Below are 17,995 nucleotides of genomic sequence, written 5' to 3'. Positions count from 1 at the left end.
AGACCCTACCTCAAAAAACTGCTTTCTGGACTCCATCACAACACATCCCTCACCTGTACCCAATTCTTTACATAGGCCCCAGGCCAGCTGGGCCCTCCCGGACACCTCCTTTTAGGGCTCTGCCAGCCACGCACCCACCATGCTTCCGTGTTCTGCCCCCACACAAGGGTTAGCTGTGGCACACCTCGCCAAGGAGCACATCAAGGAGGCTGCAGGATGCCTGGCCCTGCCCAGGGCCCCTGCTGACCGCGCACCCTCCTCCCTCTCTCCTCCAGTACACTTCCAGCATGAGAGCCAAATACCTCGCCACGAGCCAGCCTCGCCCTGACTCCAGCGGCAGTGGACACTAGACCATGACCGGCCGGCCGCCTGCCTGCCCCATGTGCCAACCTCCTCCCCACTCCTCCCGTGCCAGCGCTGCTGCTTGACCCTGCACGACATGCCAGGCCAGCCCCTGCTCTCCCCTCCCTGCAGGGGGTACAGAGATGCCCAGCACGAGCCCTGGGGCTGGCCCAAGAAGTTAAGAATGCTGGGGTCACGCCCTGGGCAGACGCTGTCACCAGCATCCCAGCCCTGCCTGGCCTTGAGCCCCCCGTCCCTGCCACCCACTTGGGTTCGCCGAGCCCCGCTACGTCAGGTCCTTGGTTCCCACAGGTGACCATCCACGCTGCTCCCTGCACTCGAGTCCCTCCTTCCCTCCAGCAGCTCCAAGTCTTTCCCGGTGCCACCTTGCCCTTGGCGCTTCCACGAGTCACTTCTCAGTTCACAGGCAGCAGGAGCCCCTGTGCTCGGTTGGCGTCCTCGGCTGCTGGGCAGGTCTGCTCGCCGCTGCTCGCCTGCACAAGCGCAGCCCCTCCACATGCCTCTCTCTCCGCAGCGTCGAGCTCCTCCTTTTGACCACCCGGCTGACTTGGCCCTTCCTATCGCTTCCCAGAGTTTCCTCCTGGGCAGAGCCCTTCCTCTGCCTCCTGCCCAGCGTCGCTGTCTCCTCAGTGCCCGCCCTTGCCCAAGGTGCCCAGCCCTCCCTGGACAGCAGGTGCCACACAGAGCCCCGGCTGTTCACTGGCCTCCCAGCGCTGGCCACCTTCTTGGTGCCAAACTCCCTCATCCCTCATCCTCCCGAAGAGTGGCAGCTTCGTCCAGTTTGCTTTTTTGCACTAATCACATCCGTCATCTCTTGGGCAGGCTGGGGTGCAGGCGGAGCAAGACGCTGCCCCCTCCCCTTCTCTCTCTCATTCCATTTCCACCCGGAGCAGGCGCAGTGTCTCTGGAGCCCAGCCTCGGGGGCTGGACTCAAACTGGCCATGAACGAGCCCCCCCAGCCTCACATGCCCCCTGTTGAGACTAACCACTAACCTCACTCCCAGCCTCCCCGGGCGCCCCTTGGCTGACCCAGAGCCATCAAGTGTGACTCTGAAAACAGCCTAGAAGTTGAGGCCAGCAGCTGCCTGGGAGCCAGGGCTGGAGTAGCTGGTTCTTCGTGGGGTGTTGCAGGGGAGGGGCCGCAGATCAGCGAATGGCCCAAAGGGCCTGGACACCCCTCCCCAGGCAGGTGCCGCCCCAGGAGGACCATGTCCTCGGGAACAAGCATCCTGGGGACTTTGGACCAAGGTCCCTATGGCTTTGGTCCTCCTACCTGTGAAGCGGGAACGAAGCTTCCCTAAGGTGCTTTTGGCTTTAGTGTATGACCGTTTGCCCTGCTTCCTGCCGTGGGGCGGCACAGCCCTCAAACCAGGACCCAGAGGCTCTGCCAGGGCCGGGGCAGCCATCGTGTGCTGGGTCCATGGCTGGGGCCCTGCAGCGGGAAGCGGTTTACAGAGCAGCCAGGCAGCTATGCCTCCCGGGATCATGGGCCTCAGCCCTCCTGGGGTGAGGTTCCACCTTCCCTTCTTCCTCAACCCATTTCTTTGTGCTGGTGTCTGGGACCAAAAAGGTGGCGGGGATGAGTGGGTTGTGCGCAGAGGACTCAGTGGGCCTAGGGCCCATGCCTGGGCCTCTGCGTTCTCTGGGCATGACCAGACCTCAGTGGAACGAACTCTGCCTTTGGCTCCCAGACAGCCTGGGCCACGGAGATCCGGCCGCAGCCAGCCAACCCGGTTTTCTCCCTGGGCCCTGTGTGCCCTGGGCACATTCCTGGATGCAGGCCCAGAGGGAGGCATGGGCACCTCCACCTGGGTGCCCGTGTGTGCCCTGGGGCCTCTCTGAAGCACAAGCGCTGCATGGACATAGCATGAGTGGCAGGTGCTGCCCAGATGTGGCTGACCTGTGCTGTCTCGGGAGTCCTGACCGTCTGTTTGCGTGCCCTGTCTGTGACTTTTCACTCACCGAGGCTGAAGAAAGGAGAAAGATGCAGAACGAGAAGGGGATGTCCACCCTGATCTCTTGTTGGCAGAGGGGGCAGCTCCTATTGATGTGGGTTTTTTTTTTTTTTTATTGCCTATATTTTGAGTGTCACTTGCCTAGCTTCTCTCATCCCAGTGACCCTTCCACATCCCCAGGGGGGCGGCAGGCCAGCTGCCTGTGGTTGTCCACCATTCTACCACCCATCTCTCGGGAACCCCAGCATCTGGCGGCTGTACCACCAGCCAGACCCAGGTCCCTGGTCAGATGGGAGGAAGGTTCAGATGGATAGGGACACTGATGTCACTGGGAGCAGCCCCTGACCAGGTCCCCCAGCGCCCACCCACCCCATCTCACTATGCAATTCCCAGCCCCAGCTCCACTGCCCATCCTGCCTAGGTCCAACTCTGCCCAGTCCAGAGGGGGTGCTTAGATGGAAACCCAAGGTGACTAGCGCCCTAAGAGGGGGTCTTTTTTGAGTTAACAGTTGTGTGCCATGCCCCTTATCTTATGTATGTATGTGTATATGTACACATACGTGTGTGTGTGTATATACATATATATTATTTTTGAGATTTGCTTCCTGGTTACTGTCCCTCTGCCCACATCTGCCCCCCGGGGACCATAACATCTGAGCCGAGCCAGCCCCGCATCTCCCCAGCCTCTGTAGGGCCATGGCTGTTGTGTTATTGTCGCTGTGTTTTTTTGTTTAAAACTGGGTTTGGGGTTTGATTTTTATTTCTTTAGGGAACATTATTTTTCTTGGCAAATAACTAAAAGTTCTTGTCCATGTAATTTCTGTGGTTTTTATTCAGCTTGGGTTTCATGTTTTAAAATAAACGATTTTAAAAGAAAAATAAAAAGCAGGTTTCTCTTCCTGAATAGTCCTGGATTGAGGCCACTGATGACTTCATCGGTGGGATGTGGCCTTGCCGGTGGGTAGGGCCAAGTGGGCCAGGCAGGCTTCAGTTGGATGAGTGAATGGGCTGGGGCAGGACCACTGGGTGGGTGGGCCAGATTGGATGGGTAGAGAGGCTCATTTAACGGGAAGGTGGGCTGGAGCAGACCTGGCTGGTAAGGCCAAGGAGGATGGAGAGGATGTCATTGGGTGGAGGAGCAGTGGGCCAGGCAGGCTGAGGCTAGGCGTTTTGCTGGCTGGGCAGGTCAAGCTGGACTCAGTGGGTGGCAGGGCCAAGAGGGGTGGATGAAGATTTTCACTGGATGACTAGAAGGATGGGTGGGCAGATGCGCTTCTATCTGGCTCTGCAGAAGACATGGCGTGTGTGTGGGAGGGGGGGCTGCTGGAACTAGGATGGAAAAAGAAGCTCCTCTACCCTCCAGTAGCCAAGTTGGTGAGCTCCAAGATCACTGAGGGACCCTTGTCTCAAAAAACAAGGTGGAGGGCTGGAGAGATGGCTTATTACCAGTTAAGGCACTTGCCTGAGAAGCCTAAGGACCCACGTTCAACTCTCCAGGTCCCACATAAGCCAGACACACAAGGTAACGCAAATGCACAAGGACACACATGTGCACAAGGTGGTGCATGCATCTGTCTATTGTTTTGTTTTGTTTTTTAATTATTAGAGACAGAAGGAGAGGGGGAGAGAGAGAATGGGTGCACCAGGGCCTTCAGCCACTGCAAATGAACTTCAGATACATGCGCCACCTTGTGCTTCTGGCTTACGTGGGACCTGGAGAATCAAACCTGGGTCTTTAGGCTTCTCAGGCAAGTGCCTTAAACGCTAAGCCATCTCTCCAGACCACAGATGTGTGTGTGTGTGTGTGTGTGTGTATAAAATATTCTTTATTTTCTTTATCTATTTGAGAGAAAGAGTCAGATAGTAAGAATGGGTACGCCAGGGCCTCTAGCCACTGCAAAGATACTCCAGATGCATGTGCAACCTTGTGCATCTGGCTTACATGGACACTGGGGAATTGAACCTGGGTCCTTAGGCTTCCCAGGCAAACGCCTTAACCACTGAGCCATCTCTCCAGCCCACAGGTATGTATTTGATGTTGAAGGTGGAGGGGGCATTGAAAGATCAGGGCTCAGTGAAGACTGTGGGCTAGATGGCTAAGATGGACCCTTTGAAACAGATATGGTGTTTAAGCCGCCAGCCTGGGACTGGACAGGAGGCTGAGCCGTAAAGTGTGCTTCCTGGTAAGCCCAAGGGTCTCGGACCACCAGAGTCAGACTCGTCAAGTCCTAAGTAAACAGCTGGGCACTGCCACATGTGCCTATAACCTCAGTCCCACAAGGAAACAGACCTACGAAGCCCTGGAGCCCTGCAAGATCCAGAATCAGTGAAGAGACTACGGCTCAAACAAACAAACAAAATACCATGTGGGCCGGACGTGGTGGTGCACGCCTTTAATCCCAGCACACAGGAGGCAGAGATAGGAGGATCGCTGTGAGTTTGAGGCCACCCTGAGACTACAGAGTGAATTCCAGCTCAGCCTGGGCTAGAGTGAGACCCTACCTTGAAAACAACAACAACAACAAAAAAAAATTACCATGTGGAAGAGTGATGGACTCAGACACGGGACATTCAACTCCTGCCACCCACTGTATGTGGGCACCCCTGCTGCAGGCAAGGCACCACATTACTACACACACATGTTACGTACACACAAAAGCAACAACAGAAACCCCCCAAATAATGGGAGATCCCCACAGGAGTGGATGATGAAGAGGAGACAAGTAGACCAAAGACTGGGCCCCAGAACCCCCACCATTCAAGTTACAAAGGAGCAGTTCTCAGGGGTAACTGAACAGCAAACAGAAGCCCAGGAAAGTGGGCACAAGGAGGGTGAGTTGAGAACAGATTAAAAAAAAAAAAAAACAGTTGAGCGTGGTGGCACACGCCTTTAACCCCAGCAATCAGGAGAATTGCTGTGAGTTCAAGGCCACCCTAAGACTACATAGTGAATTACAGGTCAGCCTGGGCTAGAGTGAAACTCTACCTCAAAAGAAAAAGGGGGGGGATGGGCATTCTCATCTTCCTAAAGATGCATGTAAAGATGGAGAGCAGGCCCCTTCTGGAACCTCAGCATTACCAGTTGGAAGCCTGTCAGCCGCACTATGGAGGAAGCTGTCGAGGGCCTGGCTTCCTCCGAGCTCGGTGATGACTTTTGGTCAAGACCTCCTGGGCAAAGCACGTGGAGGCTTCAGGAGCCATGGGGACAGGAGCCGCTTGGAGGCGGGGCCCTGTGTTGCAAAGTGATGGGAGCTGCTGGCCGACAAGGACTGCAGGGGAGGGGGCACAGTGGCCAGACAGGGTGGCCACTCAGGTGCACCCTGTAAGGTCACAATAGCCCTCGACTCCCATGGCTCACACCCTTTTTTTTCTTTTTTCTTGACAACTTGCATGATTGTAAACAATATCCCATGGTAATTCCCTCCCTCCCCCCTCCACTTTCCCTCCCACCTCTCAACCAGTCTCTTTATTTTGATGTCATCATCTTTTCCTCCCATTATGATGGTCTTGTGTAGGTAGTGTCAGCATTGTGAAGTCATGGACATCCAAGCCATTTTGTGTCTGGAGGAGCATGTTGCAAGGAGTCCTACCCTTCCTTTGGCTCTTACATTCTTTCAGTCAACTCTTCTGCAATGGACCCTGAGCCTTAGAAGGTGTGATAGAGATATTTCAGAACCCACCATAGGGATATTTCAGTGCTGAGCACTTCTCTGTCACTTACATTCTGCATCTTAAGTACCCAGAGATTCAGGGGTGGAGGGCCGGGTTGGGACAGGACCCTGTTGGGAGAAGGGGGGCAGGCACTCCTGAGGACGGGATGTTGGCACCTGGTACTCAAGGAGCCACGTTCCAAAGGCAGCAAAAGCCTGACCCTTGCCGACTATTGCTGTATTGAGGAGACATCGGAGCATACCTCACCATGAACGCACCTGGGGGAGCACACACAGCCCTGCCCTTTTCTTCCCTGCCCTTCAGGGTTCCACCCCTAGAGCCAGGCAAGGTAAAAAGTGAGACTTAAGACTAGGAACAGCTACCGACTGTGGCCACCAGATGGCGCCCAAAGACTGTGGCGGGCTGAATGGAGGAGGCCGATCTAGACAGGGGAGGTGGAGGCCTGCGTGGGTGAGCAGACAGCTCTTAGCCCCGGAACTCGATGCCAACATGTAGGAAGCCTCCAGGGTCAAAGAAGGGAGACCTCCTGGCTCTAGGATAAGGATAACTTCTAGCAGTACAATAAGTGTTTTCCTGTGTGCGTGTGTACGGACCTGGCCTCCAAGAACAGGGCTGGAAGCCGGGCATGGTGGTGCACGCCTTTAACCCAGCACTTGGAGGCAGAGGTAGGAGGATCGCCGTGAGTGCCAGGCCACCTTGAGACCATATAGTGAATTCCAGGTCAGCCTGGGCTAGACTGAGCCCTACCTCACAAAAACAAGGGGGGGGGGAGGGAAAGGGTTGGTTATATTTTATATATGTATCTAAAGTATTTTTTTTTCTTTTCTTATTTTTGCGGGAGGGGGGAGAGGTTCGAGGCAGGGTCTCACTCTAGCTCAGGCTGACCTGGAATTCACTATGTAGTCTTAGGGTGAACTCTTGGCGATCCTCCTACTTCTGCCTCCCGAGTGCTGGGACTACAGGCATGTGCCACCACGCCCGGCTTTTTTTTTTTCTTTTTGAGACAGGGTCTCATGTAGCCCAGGCTGGCCTTGAACTATGTAGCCAAAGGTGACCTTGAATCGATCCCCCTGCACCCACTTCCTAAGTACTGAGATTACAGGCATGTGCCACCGTGCACGGTTCATGCAGCGCTGGGGATGGAGCGCGGGCTTTGCACGCTAGCATGAGGACAGCCACGCCCTCAGCCATCATACTCGCCATGAAAGGAGCAGCAGGGTTGTCTGGGAAAGGGGACACTGGCAGGAGAGGGAGAAAGGACGGGCCTGAGGGGGCGAATATGGTAAAAGTATATGTTTCAATGAAAATGCCACCGGGGAGGGGCTGAAGAGATGGCTTGGCAGTTAAGTGCTTGCCTGTGAAGCCTAAGGACCCCGGTACAAGGCTTGATTCCGCAGGACCCACGTAAGCCAGATGCACAAGGTGGTGCGTGAGTTTGTTGGCAGTGTCTGGAGGCCCAAGCATGCCCGTTGTGTCTCTGTTGCTATCAAATAAATAAATAAACAAATATATATATATGTTTTTTAAAGTCACCAGACATAACAGACATGCCTTTAACCCCAGCATTCGGGAGGCAGAGGTAAGAGGATCGCCATGAGTTTGAGGCCACCCTGAGACTGCATAATGAATTCCAGGTTAGCCTGGCTAGAAACCCTATCTCGAAAAACGAAAATAAAATAAGTCTTTATAGATCATTGCTATATATAATAGGCCAATTAAAAAAAAAAAAAGATGTCAACCATCAGACCTGAAAAAAAAGCAGGGCTAGAGAGATGGCTTAGTGGTTGAGGCAAAGCCAAAGGATCTAGGTTCGCTTCTCTAGTTCCCACATAACCAAATGCACAGATGTTCATTTGCAGCAGCTAGAGGCCCTGGCGCACCTATTATGTCTGCCTCTTTCTCTCTCCAATAAATAAAAATAAACTTAAAAAAAAAAAAAGGCAGGCTTGGGCAGAGGACAAAGCCAGAGCTAGGTAGCCAGATGGGTCAAGTGTTGGGATGTAGTAGCCTGGCCAAGTAGTCTGAGAGAAGCGGGCCTGGCTTCCCCTGGAGCCTCAGGCCCTGGATGGTTAAAGAGGCCAACTGAAACCACAGTAGGGTCTGACTTCCGTCACCTAGGGGAGTCACCTAGGGGAGGGAGGCTGGGTCTCAGCTCCACTGCTCACTGCACCTCCTAGCCTTCATGCCCACCCCCTGGGCACCCTGGCAGGCTATGCCAACACAAAACACCCTCCCCCCTTCAACACAGCCTCTGTGGCTTTGGCTTTCCGTTCCAGCACCTCTTCCAGGAAGTCAGCCTTGCTGACCCAAACAGGGAGGAAGCTAGCTTCAAGCTAACCCCACAGTCTCCACCAGACCCAGTTCAGCAGGCCTTGGCCACTATAAACCAAGCTCACCCCTGGAAAGGGGAAGCTGGGGGTGGAAGCTATATTGTGCACCTTTGACGACACCCAGCTAGCTGTCTGGGTGGTTTTACATTTTGTTGCTGTTGTCGCTGGTTTGTGACAGGGTCTTCAAAGGCAAGGTTGACTTTGAACTCTTGGCAGTCCTCCCTCCAACACTCCAGACTGCGCTGGGCTTATACACTGTGTGACCATGCCCATTTGCATTTGCAATTTTACTTTTTTGGGGGGGTGGTTTTCGAGGTAGGGTCTCACTCTAGTCCCGGGCTGACCTAGAGTGCACTTTGGAGTCTCAGGGTGGCCTTGAACTCACGGTGATCCTCCTACCTCTGCCTCCCAAGGGATTAAAGGTGTGTGCTACCACACCCAGCTTTTGCAATTTTACTTTTCAAAAACCCCAAAAACTGATGGCTGGTTTGGGAGAGGGCCACCAGCCTAGTGCGTATGGAGGGCATGGCTGTCCCTAGAACACACCTGGGGAAGAAAGGAAGCCCCACCTCCGCCCTGGTTGTCTCATCTCCTGGAAGGAAGACCTCTTCCTCAGATCCCCATGAAAAGTGGAAGGAATCAGGCCCCTCAGGACCTGCTTCCTCTTCTGAGGGGTGGCAGCTTGCTGTGTCCTTTCTGGAATCCCCTCCCCCCAATCAGCAACATTTCTGAATTTTTGTTGTTGTTGTTGTTTTTTGAGGTAGAGTCCCACTCTAGCCCAGGCTGACCTGGCACTATGTAGTTTCAGGGTGGTCTCGAACTCATGGCACTCCTCCTACCTCTGTCTCCCGAGTGGTGGGATTAAAGGCGTGCACCACCACGCCGGCTTATTTCTGAATTTTTTATTTTTATGTTTTGGTTTAAGATAGGGTCTATGTAGTAGTCTCCATGCCCAGCTTTTTTTCTTGAGTCTCTCTCCATGTAGTCCAGGCTGGCCTTGATCTTGTGACAGGCACTTCTCCTGCCTCAACCTTCCAAGCGCAAGCAAGCCCTCTCCCGGCTCTTTGGGGAGGCTGATGCCAGCTGCAGGAGGTCGTGGGGGTCAGGGCCGCGGCCTGTGACTCACCAGGCAGGAAGGCAGCCCGTGGCTTGTGCAGTCTGTTCCACTGTGACTTCCTCAACACCCCCCGCCAAGTGTCAGCTTCCTCACCCACAAGTGGGGCCCTCGCCACCTCCACCAGGCCCTGTACCCAGTTGGCACCAAGTCCTAAAATAAGGGTAGGGATGTCAGACAGGCATCCTGCTCTCCCCACTGCCCTTCTCCCACCACCTTCCCTCCTCACCCTCTGAAGCTTCACGTGTGACTCAGGTCTATTCAGGGCCATGGTGTGCTCAGACCCAGGCTAGTGGCCCCAAGGCAGAGGCAGTTGTTCAGTAAGGGCTCTGTCCAAGGCCATTAGGGGCGGTGGAGGCCCTGAATGTGGGCATGTAGCAGGTGGATGAGGAGACCTGGCCTCCAGCCTCAACAGGCCAAGGAGGCGTGGGGCATGATGCTGAAGATGGGGAAAGTGAGGTGGCTGCAGGAAAGGGGGAGGAGAGCAGGGACTCCCCTACACTCTGAGGCTGGATTTGAGGAACAAAGCCCCCCCTGCAGAGCCACTTTCAGTAGAAAACAAAAATAAAGGCCCGAGCTCTGGCCCACCCAGGTCTCAAAGCCAGTGCCCATCCTCGTGAGGACTCCACTAACAGATAAGGGGGCTGGGCTGTGTCGGGAGAACATAGGCAGGCTGGGTACCAGGGGGAAGTGGGCCACCTCAGACATCCTGACCACGGGCATGGCTTGTCGCGACTCTCCTTTTGCCTGTTTGCAAGATGGAACTCTCGGGTTGTGACTGGACGAGGTCCTGGGCCAATCCACGTCGGCCAAGATCCCTCCCATAGGGAGGTTTGAACTCCTGTCTGAGGATCCGGCAGCTAATGGCTCTCATTTGCCCCAGGAAGCACAGTGCCCATCCACAGGCTAGAGACCAACCTGCCTGGACTGAGCACACCACAGGCCCCAAGGGCCAGTACTTATTCTGATCTCAAATTTCCTTCCAAATAGTTCGCTTGTGGGATTCCTACCCATTACCCTGTCCGTGGAACAAGCCAGTGGCCTCCCTACCAAGTGTTCCAGCCCCGTGGAGGGACTTTTGGTGGGCAAAGGGCTGAGACCACCCCCCCCACACAACTTCCAACCAAGACCAGGGCCCCTTGGGTTGATGCAAAGAGCACCTTTATTCAGAGAAAGGACATCACCATAGCAACAACACATCAATTCCCTGAGTGCTTTTCCCTCACGGTTCACTCGCCTAGCTAGGTCTTTGCAAAGAGAACACAGCCCACAGGGGCCAGGTGAGCCTCGGGGTGCTGGGGAGGAAAGGAAGACGGAAATGGGATTCCAGATACTGGAAGGCGTAAACACAGCGTCAGATACTCCTGGTTCTGTTTTGCAAAGGCAAGCCCATTTAGCTTTTTTTTTTTTCTGGTCCACAGAAAAAGAAAAAATAAAAAAAAAGAACCTTCCCCCACCCACCACTGAAAACAAGCCCCCCTTTTCAAAAAGCAACCCCTCCCCCCCCCCCCGTTTTCAAAAAGCAGCACAGTAAAAAAATACTGTCACAATATTTACAGACACACCCACTATGGGCGACTTTCTCTCTACTTCGGAGAGGAGAATAAAATGTTCAGCTCTGACTCCCCAGGTTGTGGGGAGACAAAGGCAGGACCTTGAGGGGGGGCCAAGAAGAACCCCTACAGGTGAGGGCAGTACTGTTCACCACCTGAATGGTCACTGGGGGATGCACAGGTGGCCCCTGGAACTAGGCAGGGACCTCTGTCATAAAGTCACAGCACCCAGAGCTCATAGGAGCAGGGGGCCTGGATCTCTCAACCCCCTCAAACCAGCTTCTCAGGCACTAGGCAGGGCTCAGCTGAACGGGGGCTCTCAGTAGGACAGGATCCAGGAGCTGGGTACCCCAGCAAAGACTGCGCTGCAAGAGTGCTCCTGTGAACCCCTGCGAGGAGCCCTGAGCCCCCACTGTAGAGATCCAAACACCGTAGTAACAGAACTCCCCTCAGAGTGACCCTCGGAACGTGGAAAGGCTGGCAAGGGGCACTTCAGCCGCTTCCTGTGGAACAGGACTGCCCAGCAGTCTGCCACACAGGGTGGCACACGACACACACACATACACATACATACATATATATATATAAACGCAGCCCCGAGGAGCCTCGAATGCCAAGGCCAGGGTGCATGACAGGGGTCCCTGAGCCCTTTGGATACCAGGGGCGACCAGGGACAGGGTCTCAGCCATGGCTGCTAGAAGACGGCAGTGCGGGGACACCAGGGTGTGTCCGGATACAGGTGGCAGTGGATGGAGCGGAACCTGTGGGGACAGAGCGAGGGGCCCGTCTGTGTGGGGTGCAGGGGAGGAGCACACACTGGGGGCTGCACAGGGGTACTGGGCCTGTCTCCTTACCTGGATGGGTCGGCCTCCACAGAGAAGGGGCCCTTCACCAGCACGGCATTCCGCTTGTTTTCAAATGTGCCATAGCTCAGTGTCACCTGTGGGAGGAGCCACAGGGGTCTAAAGCACGTGTATGTGTGCATACGCTTGTGCAAGGTGTAGGTGTGCTTGTGATCAGGTCAATGTCAGGTGTTTTTCACAACTGCTCTCCACATTAATTTTTTCTTGTTGTTTTGTTTTTCGAGGTAGCTTTGGTTTTTTTGCTCTAGCCCAGGCTCATCTGGAATTTACTATGTAGTCTCAGTGTGGCCTCTAACTCATGGTGATCCTCCGACCTCTGCCGCCTGAGTGCTGGGATTAAAGGCGTGCGCCACCACGCTGGCTGTTTTATTTTATTTTATTTTTTTTTTAATTATTTATTTGAGAGCGACAGACACAGAAAGACAGAGGGAGAGAGAGAGAATGGGCGCGCCAGGGCTTCCAGCCTCTGCAAACGAACTCCAGACGCGTGCGCCCCCTTGTGCATCTGGCTAACGTGGGACCTGGAGAACCGAGCCTCGAACCGGGTCCTTAGGCTTCACAGGCAAGCGCTCTCTCCAGCCCTGTTTTTTTTTTTTTTAAATATTTATTTTATTTTATTTATTTGACAGACAAAGAGGGAGGGAGAGAGAAAGAATGGGTGCACCAGGGCCTCCAGCCACTGCAAATCATATCCAGGCATGTGCGCCCCCTTGTGCATCTGGCTAACATGGGTCCTGAGGAATTGAACCTGGGTCCTTTGGCTTTGCAGACAAACGCCTTAACCACTAAGCCATCCCTCCAGCCCTCACATTAATTTTTTTAATGCGTGCGTGCGTGCGTGCGTGTGTGTGTGTGTGTACAGACACACCTAAGGAGGTCAGAGGACAACCTGTGGGTGTTGGTTCTCAAGGGTCTCTCTTGTTCAGCCTCTGTGAATGCTACATTAACTGGCCTAAAAGCTTGGGGATCCTCCTTCCTAACTGCCTCCCACTGCTATCAGCTCGCTGGAATACGAGTGTCTGGCTAGGGTGGCTGCTGGGGACCTGAGCCCTGGCCGGCAGACTTGTGGAGCAAAGCAACTTTAACCACTGTGCCATCTCCCCAGCCTCTTTGGACCTTGGGTTTACTGATTTTGGATAGATTAGCTAGTCAGTGAACCCCAGAGAACCCACTGTCTCTGCCTTCCCAGTCTGAGGTTACAGGTATGCACCACCATGTCTGGCTTATTATTTTTTGTGGATGCTGGGGACCCTCATGTTTGTGTAGCAAGCACTGTGCCTACCAAGCCACCTCCAAAGCTTTGTCTGTTTTGTGGAACCTAAGTTACCCCGAGCTTGGTGGGTAAAACACTGAACTAGATAGATACCCAGCCCCAGTCAGGCAACACAGGATGAACCACGTTCACAATGGTGGGGTACCCCAGTGCTTGGTGACCGGAGCTGGAAGTAGCTGCACAAAGCCAGCCATCCCAGTGCTTTACAGGAGGCTGAACAGGAGGATTTTAAGTCTAAGGCCAAACTGCGTGACACAGAGAAACTCAACCTCAAAACAAACAAACAAAAGGGCTGGAGAGAGAGTTCAACATTAAGGCACTTGCCTGCAAAGCCTAAGGCCCCGGGTTTGATTTGATTCCCCAGGACCCCCATATGCCAGAGCACAAGGTGGTGCTTCTAGATTTCATTCATTTACAGTGGCTACAGGCCTTGGCATGCCAACCGTCCATCTGCCTCTTTCTCTCTCACAAATAAATAAAATATTCTCAACAATTAAATAAAAATCGAGCTGGGTGTGATGGCACACACCTTTAATTCCAGCACTCGGGAGGCAGAGGTAGGAAGATCTCCTTGAGTTCAAGGCCACCCTGAGACTACCTACATAGTGAATTCCAGGTCAGACCCTACCTCAAAATACCAAAATAAAATAAAATAAAACTTGAAGTCTCCTCACCTTATGACCTCGGTCCCCCCCCCCCCCACTGGATGTGCCCCTTCCCTCCGTGGCACGCAGGCCTGGGTGGTGCATGCACACCTGCTCATGGAGCTCGGAGGCGGGCACCTGCTGCAGGTTCTCCAGGTGGGAATGGAAGAGGCCACTGCGGATGAGGGAGACGCCCAGCAGGGCCTCCACGATGTAGCCGATGGTGCAGTCATCAGGGAGCCGGATCCTCTCGGCGGTGTTCATGAAGTGGCCCCCACTGCAAAGGGCCCCAAGGACAGTTAGTAAAAGCCGGAGCCACCTAGGGGACTGGGCAGGAGCTCTGAGCCAAGCTGGGCTAGGAAAGCAGGTGAAGGTGCCCAAGGAGCTGGGTCCCACATGCAGGCAGGGCTGTCCTGCCTGGGAGACAGATGGAGTGGCTGCAAACACAGCCGTTTTAGGACATCAAAGGGAGGGGTGGGGCAGCTAGGGCATACAGCCCACTGGAGGACCCAGGACAACCTCCCCCGTGGGCAGCCTCACCAGGGCAGAGAACTCACCTGGCCCAGGGACCCATCTTGAGGGCCAGCCCTCGGCTGATGCAGAAGCCAGCCCCACCGGTGGCAAACCAGAAGTGCACGGGTCGCTGGGAGAGGAAACGCCTGGGGTGAGACTGGGGGAGGGTGGCGGGGCGGCGGCAGAGCCCAGGGCAGTCCCCATTTCTCCAGGTATGTGGGACTGGGACAGCGAGGAGGGGAAGGAGGAGGAGGGGGTGGGGTGATGATACTCACCACCTTGTTCTCGCTGATGCGCTCAGTGGCTTGGATGGGCCGGTTCAGGCTGGGTTTGCCGATGTAGACGTCCTGAGTGTGCGGGTAGCTGGCCAGCAGCCGGAGCAGAGCTCTCAGATTGACATAGTTGTCATCGTCGACGTGACAGAACCATCTGGAGGAGGGGCAGCGTTGTCAGGGAGGCCGCCAGGGGCAGGGCTGCAGGGGAAGGACGGCCAGGGGAGAGACAGCCCACCCCCGGCCCACTCACTTCCTCCCGGACTCGATGAAGTGGTCGTACTCTACTGACATCTTACAGGACAGAGCCTGGCGGCTGTGGGCCGCCGAGCAGTTGGTGAGAACCACGTTGCCTGTGGGCAGGGGGAGGGGATGAGTGGGTCTGGGCGGGGCACACAGCAGGCCCTTCCCCACCCAGCCAGCCCTCCCCCCTCAGCCCCCACCCCAGCTCATTCAGCCAGCTTTTTCCCCAGTTCCCGCCACCTGTTGCCTCTAGCTTGGCTCAAAGAGACCCAGAGGACTGAAAAGGGCTTTTCTGCATAAGAATGGGGGGGGGGGCCTGGAGTGGTGGGGCGGGGCATGGAGCGAAGCCCTTAAGTAAACTGCCCTCTTGGCCCTGCAGCCCAAGACCTCTCCCCGCCCCCGGGGGGGGGGGGGTTGTGGGAGACAGCAGGAAAAAGGGATGCTGAGGGTACCAAGTCCACCCCCTCTCACCCCAAGTCTGGGCTCACCCGTGAGCCTGGCCAGGGCTTCATCCTCCCCGTCAGTGAAGATGAATGTCTGGAAGGAAAAGCAGAGTCTTGAGCCTGTGGTTCCAGGGAAGAGGGGCTGGGGCTGGGCACTTGGCCCTTCCCACATCTTGTAGTTCACCTTACTCTCCAAGCCCCGGTTTCCCCACTGGCACCCAGACTTGTAGCTCCTAGTGCCTAGGCTGAGTGGCAGCTGGGCTGTGGGGGGCCTCACTTCTCAACCTCGACAGCTGGGCTCAAGGTCACTGCAGCAGCTGTGAGGCACGAGCCAGGTGGGGTGCTCCACCCACCTGCCAGGTAGCCCCCGGAGGCTCCCCCCTCAAGTCCTGCCCGCCAGCCTGTGCACCTGGCAGGGCACACACCCTTATTGACACAGCGCTTGCCACCCAGCCTGCAGGCTCTGGGCTGCCGGAGGGGGCGGGGACCGGGACGAGCAGAGGAGGTCGGCTTTGGGAAGCCCAGCCTCAATCACTTGGGTCGGGGACAAAGGCCTCTGCTGGGCGGCTGCCAAGCCCTGGCAGACAAAGGAGGGCCCGGAGGGAGGATGAATCACTAGCCATTGTCCGCCACAGCCTTGTCCAGGGCCTGGGCCGGCCTTAACTCGGCCAAGTTAAGCAGGAGCGGCCGGCGCGGTCGTTACCATACAGCTGGCCTGGTTAACTGGGGCGGCTGGGCGAGAGCTTCCTGCGGAGGGGTGTGGCCACTGGCCAAGCAGTCCTTGAGCTCCGGCCTCAAAGATACCCATACTGCTTGTGTGCTCAAGAAGGCAGTTTCCCAGAAGTTCTGTAACTTCCCTCAAGATCGGTGCCGTGGCGTCAGGAAAGGGCTTGTGGGGCGGGAGGGCATCAGGGCACCTTTGCAGCCCAGCGCTCCTTCGCGTCTCAAAGACCACAGCCAAGGCTCCACCAGCCTCAGCCCAGGGCCACCTTCTGCCAGGATGGCTCGGTGGAAGAGGAGGGGGCGCGCCAGGGCGGGGCAAGGAGCTGCCGGCGCCCGCCTGGGCCAGTCGGCACACGGGAAGGAATGTTCGTTCCTCCGCCGGCCCGCCCAGCGCGTGCCGCCTGCCGCACCCTGGCAAGACAGGAGTGCAAGCCTGGGGCGGGTGGGGGATACCCTGAGCAAAGACGGCAAGATCCCCCTCTCCCCACGCTCTCTGTGTTTCCTTTTTGTGCACAAACAGGTCCTAAGAAGACACCAGCATGTGCAGGCCTGGAGAGCCCTCCCCTCCCCTCAGGCCCAAAGGGGTGCACCCCATCACCTGAGCAGCCTTTACTTTTCTCAGCCTGACCCCAAAACCCAGATGCCCAGTTTAATGAGGCCCTGGAGGTACAGGAGGGGAAGGTGGGGTGTATATACACTGTGTGCACACATGCAACCCCCTCCTTCCCGGGCCCAGCAGACACCCCAGGCAGCCCACACGCACAGACTCGTACCCAGCCCCCCCCACCCCAGCATCTCAGCCCAGGAATGCCGTGGGAGGCAGAGTGGGCCGGCCCGTGCAGATGCTCCAGTATAGTTGGATTAAAAGGAAAAAACCGCTTCCTTAATGAGATCAAGCGAGGCCTGTTCTCCCGCGCTTCCATGGTGTCCTAAAAAACCCAGCCCAAGGCTATGAAGATTAAAGTCACCTTTGTTCAGCTCATGGAGGCCTCAAGGAGACCAAGTCTTGAGGGCCACAGAGAATGGGGGTTCCCAGCCTCCAGTCGTTCCCCCCCCCACACACACACAGAGCAATCAGGAGAGGAGGGAGCAGGGGCTGCAGCCATAGGCCTTGCCCGCCCCTCCAGACTCTGTAAAATGGGTACAGCAGAGGTGGCCTGTGGATAGCCAAGTGCTCAGGCCGACTGTCCTTTCCCTCTTCCTTGTGCAGGGACACCATGACCGGCCCTCCCTCGTACACAGTAGGGAAACCAAGGCAGGGACACCAGGACAGACACCAGCCTGTGTCCACACCCCAAGGAAGAAGTGGTGCCTTTCAAGGACCCACTCCTCCCCCACCCCCACCAACTTCTCCAAAGGAGGTGGGTCAGGGCGGTGAGGGCAGCAGGGCTGGCGAGGGGGTGCGGACACCCACAGGAAGCAGCATTGTTCCTGGAGCCGCCATTCAAAGAGACACAGGATGCCAAGTTCTGCCCCAACCATTGTGGCTGCAGCGGTGGCAGCCTGCAGCCTGGCGCGCTCCTGGGCGGTGGGGGAGGAGCAGGAGGGCCTGTGGCCAGGCGTCGCCTCCCCTGCTGACCCGGCCTTCTTCTCTTTTACCTCTCCAAAGACTGCAAGTTTCTTGCATAACCTTGCCCAAGACACTGATTTGCCCCTGCTGGAGCGCAATGACTCGGTCTGACTCAAAGGCACCCCAGGGCTACAGGAAGCCTTCCCTCCCTCATTTGAGACTCATGCCCAAGCAGCCTCTAGCCTCTCCATTAAGATTCCAGCTGTCCAGTGCAGACCAGGAGAGTGGGCCTTTGCTGCAAGCTCCCAGGGTCCCTGCCGACAGCACAGCGCCAGAGGCTCCTGCTTGTCTTGTGCACATGAGCTGACCACAGGGGCTGACCGAGTGTGGTGACCCTTCAACAGAGGCTCTTGGGGGGTCTAGTGGAGTGGTGGAACACCACTCTTGAATGCCTGCTGTGCTCACCTCACGCTTCCAAGTTTCACTATTCTAAACGCTATCGGAAAGGTACCGTTTCCCCATTT

General features: G+C 56.0%; 2 protein-coding genes across 3 annotated transcripts in view; one reads left to right on the top strand and one right to left on the bottom strand.

Moving 5' to 3' along the window:
* Positions 1-3,217, top strand: part of Ttyh3 (tweety family member 3) — a 32,254-nt gene extending 29,037 nt beyond the window's left edge. For both annotated transcript variants that reach the window (XM_045143101.1, XM_004671316.2), the window contains one exon: positions 276-3,217. Coding sequence is in view for 1 of the 2 variants with exons in the window: in XM_004671316.2 (XP_004671373.2) it covers positions 276-350 (75 nt within the window). In the remaining variant the exon portion in view is untranslated. The remainder of the gene's footprint in view (positions 1-275) is intronic.
* Positions 3,218-10,949: 7,732 nt separating this feature from the next.
* On the bottom strand, positions 10,950-17,443 carry Lfng (LFNG O-fucosylpeptide 3-beta-N-acetylglucosaminyltransferase). Its single transcript, XM_045142791.1, has 9 exons — positions 17,306-17,443; positions 16,228-16,372; positions 15,284-15,358; positions 14,806-14,905; positions 14,556-14,709; positions 14,325-14,410; positions 13,879-14,044; positions 11,842-11,927; positions 10,950-11,748 (listed from the first exon to the last, which is right to left on the bottom strand). Exons 1-9 carry the CDS (start codon positions 17,441-17,443, stop codon positions 11,682-11,684), a joined length of 1,017 nt encoding a protein of 338 aa, XP_044998726.1. The 3' UTR covers positions 10,950-11,681.
* Between the last annotated feature and the right edge of the window lie 552 nt (positions 17,444-17,995).

This window comes from Jaculus jaculus, chromosome 2, assembly GCF_020740685.1.
Source record: "Jaculus jaculus isolate mJacJac1 chromosome 2, mJacJac1.mat.Y.cur, whole genome shotgun sequence".
In the NCBI taxonomy this organism is placed as follows: Eukaryota; Metazoa; Chordata; class Mammalia; order Rodentia; family Dipodidae; genus Jaculus; species Jaculus jaculus.
This window is presented reverse-complemented; position numbering and strand designations above follow the sequence as displayed.